The sequence below is a fragment of the Austrofundulus limnaeus genome, unplaced genomic scaffold, assembly GCF_001266775.1.
Source record: "Austrofundulus limnaeus strain Quisiro unplaced genomic scaffold, Austrofundulus_limnaeus-1.0 Scaffold259, whole genome shotgun sequence".
Classification (NCBI taxonomy): Eukaryota; Metazoa; Chordata; class Actinopteri; order Cyprinodontiformes; family Rivulidae; genus Austrofundulus; species Austrofundulus limnaeus.
This window is the reverse complement of record NW_013952661.1, coordinates 889,368-891,824: the sequence shown is the minus strand read 5'-3', so window position 1 is coordinate 891,824 and position 2,457 is coordinate 889,368. Positions and strand designations below refer to the sequence as shown.

The 2,457-nt window shown below is 39.8% G+C and overlaps 2 protein-coding genes across 2 annotated transcripts in view; one reads left to right on the top strand and one right to left on the bottom strand.

The window, feature by feature from the left end:
* exosc6 (exosome component 6) overlaps nt 1–622 on the bottom strand; it is a 4,137-nt gene extending 3,515 nt beyond the window's left edge. The window contains exon 1 of the mRNA XM_014020599.1: nt 171–622. Coding sequence (XP_013876053.1) covers nt 171–448 — 278 coding nt within the window. The 5' untranslated portion in view covers nt 449–622. The remainder of the gene's footprint in view (nt 1–170) is intronic.
* Nucleotides 623–972: 350 nt separating this feature from the next.
* aars1 (alanyl-tRNA synthetase 1) overlaps nt 973–2,457 on the top strand; it is a gene marked incomplete in the record, with an annotated part of 16,005 nt that continues 14,520 nt past the window's right edge. The window contains 1 exon segment of the mRNA XM_014020596.1: nt 973–1,077.

Genomic DNA, 2,457 nt, shown 5'->3' with positions numbered 1-2,457 from the left:
TAAACACACACAGGTGACATCATAAACACACACAGGTGACATCATAAACACACACAGGTAACATCATAAACACACACACACACAGGTGACATCATAAACACACATACAGGTGACATCACACACACACACACACACACACAGGTCTACTATAGAGTATTAAAACAACCAACCTTCCACATTTCATGTCGGTCTCATCTTTCCGCTCGGTTTCCCGCGGTCCGTAAACGCAGCACATTAGTTTGGTGTTTCCGGCCTCGATGTACGCGGAGCCGTTAGCTTGGCTCACCAGGCCGCAGCGCACAAACACCGGCCGGACGTCCACCTGGTCCCGCTGACGGCCGTCCGCTCGGGGGCCGTGCGAGGGAGGAACATCTGCGGGCCTGCACCCGAACAGAACCGGGCTCTGAGACACTTCAGGACCGCGAACACGCTTCGTGTCTGTGGGCATGATGAAGCGATGCTCCGCCCGGAAACAGGTCCCCGCGGAACCACAGCAAGAGAAGATTAGTTCCGCTAATGTTTCAGTCTTTGTTTACATGTTAAATAGTAAAAATTAGGAGAACAACAGAAACAAAGAAAGAAATACTTAACAAATGGAAAACATGGGTTTTTACTGGCTGTCATGTATATATTATTTTATTAAATATCTCATTTAAACTCTTTAAAAGGTTTCAGTGCCGATTGTTTTATGTTTTATATTAATTCAAGAGTAATAAATACATCTGTGAACATCGTTTTTGTTTTAAATGGTGTAAGAACAACAAAAACATTTCTCAGCACAGTTGTGACTCATCAGAACAAATAAAAATAAACGGACACCTGCGTCTCTTTCATTGCATCAGCCGAAGCAGAGAGGTTAGTAGCACCGCTGTGGCGGCACGGCCAGGACTGACAGCAGTCTGGTCCAATAAGAATCTCCCTTTCTGACGCACTGGTGCGTTTTGACCAATGGGAGGCTTTTATGGGCGTGTCCGCTGGATCTGCGCGTTCCTCTTGGCAGAGCGGCGTCACCGGCGTGGGTCGAAGCGGTGAAACGAGGCGCAGAAACGGATTCATTCTGAGACAACAACGACTTCAGTGAGTATTATCCGGCTCTAATGTGCTGCTGGAGCAAACACACGCGACCAAAGCGCTTACCTGAGCAGGTTACCTGTCATAAATGGGCTCTGAATTCATCCAGTTAACCTGAGGAAACAAGGAGTTAGCATAGCGGCTAATGTTAGCATGCTAACGTCAGTCGCATCAGTCTCTGCCCGGCATTATTATAAAACAGGTTATATATTTATGAGAAGGATCCAGAAAGAAGCTGTAAAAGTCGTTTAACAGATTCCAGTTATTTATTATTTGATCATTTTCTTGTTTTTATCTGCAGTAAAGGTCTGACTTTATTCATTAATTGTCCTCTGATGTCAGGTTTATTAACAGGTTAAAGTAGTAATTCAGTGTTTTATTGTGGCCTGCAGTGTTTGTGGTTTTTAATGATTAAACTTAACTTTAAGCTAAACTTAGTGGCAGATCCCATAAAGTGGTGTAAAATAAGTTATATACAGTATGTGATGGATTCACCTGTCACACCTGTGTGTCAGGAAGTTGCTTTGTTTTGTTGTGCACCTGTGTACCTGCAGTCAGGTAACACTTCCTGTCAGGTTTGAACCCTGTGTGGGCAGAAGTTCCCATCCCACCAGTAACAGGGTCTGTATTTGTCAGGAGGAGAGCTCAGAGCTGTCCTGGTCTTTAACACATCTTTTAAATTACACACTTTACACCACAGTCACATGTCTGAACATTACACTTATTTAAAGCAACACACTTGTCCGACAAACTGAATGTAGTGTTTGTGTTACTGATACTCTGAGCATGAACATAATTTGTTTTTTTAACCATTCATTTAATTTAAAAACAAACAAATATAGTTTCAAACAACAAAGTTCAAGTAAAACAAGACAAAAACCGCAGCTCTTATAATAAAAACTACAATTTCATATTTCTTTAACAAATTCATTTTTATCATTTTTTAAACAAATTATTTGAACCAGCATTTTTACAGTCGGTGTCCAGATTATTTCATAATCTTATTCCCTGGACCGAAGTACATCTGTCCTTTAAATGTGTTTGAATTTTAGGTTTTACAAACATTTCTAATCCCTTCAGATTATAACAACTCTCCCTCTTAACAAAATGTGACTGGATGTTCAAAGATAATATGTGATCCATCACATCAAAACAAGGATTAAATTTTAAAGTTTTATCAGTAGAAAAAGGCAAATATTGTGTTTTGACTAAAATGTTAACAAAAATTGCATTTTGTCAAAATATAATGAATAAAATCCTTAACAATGTACCATTTGAATGAAGTGTCTGAAATATAATCATAACACAAAATTTTGAAGCACTTTTTTGAGCAGTAGCAAAAAAACCTCTGATTTTGAGGAAAAAATGCCTTAAAATTTTGAGATT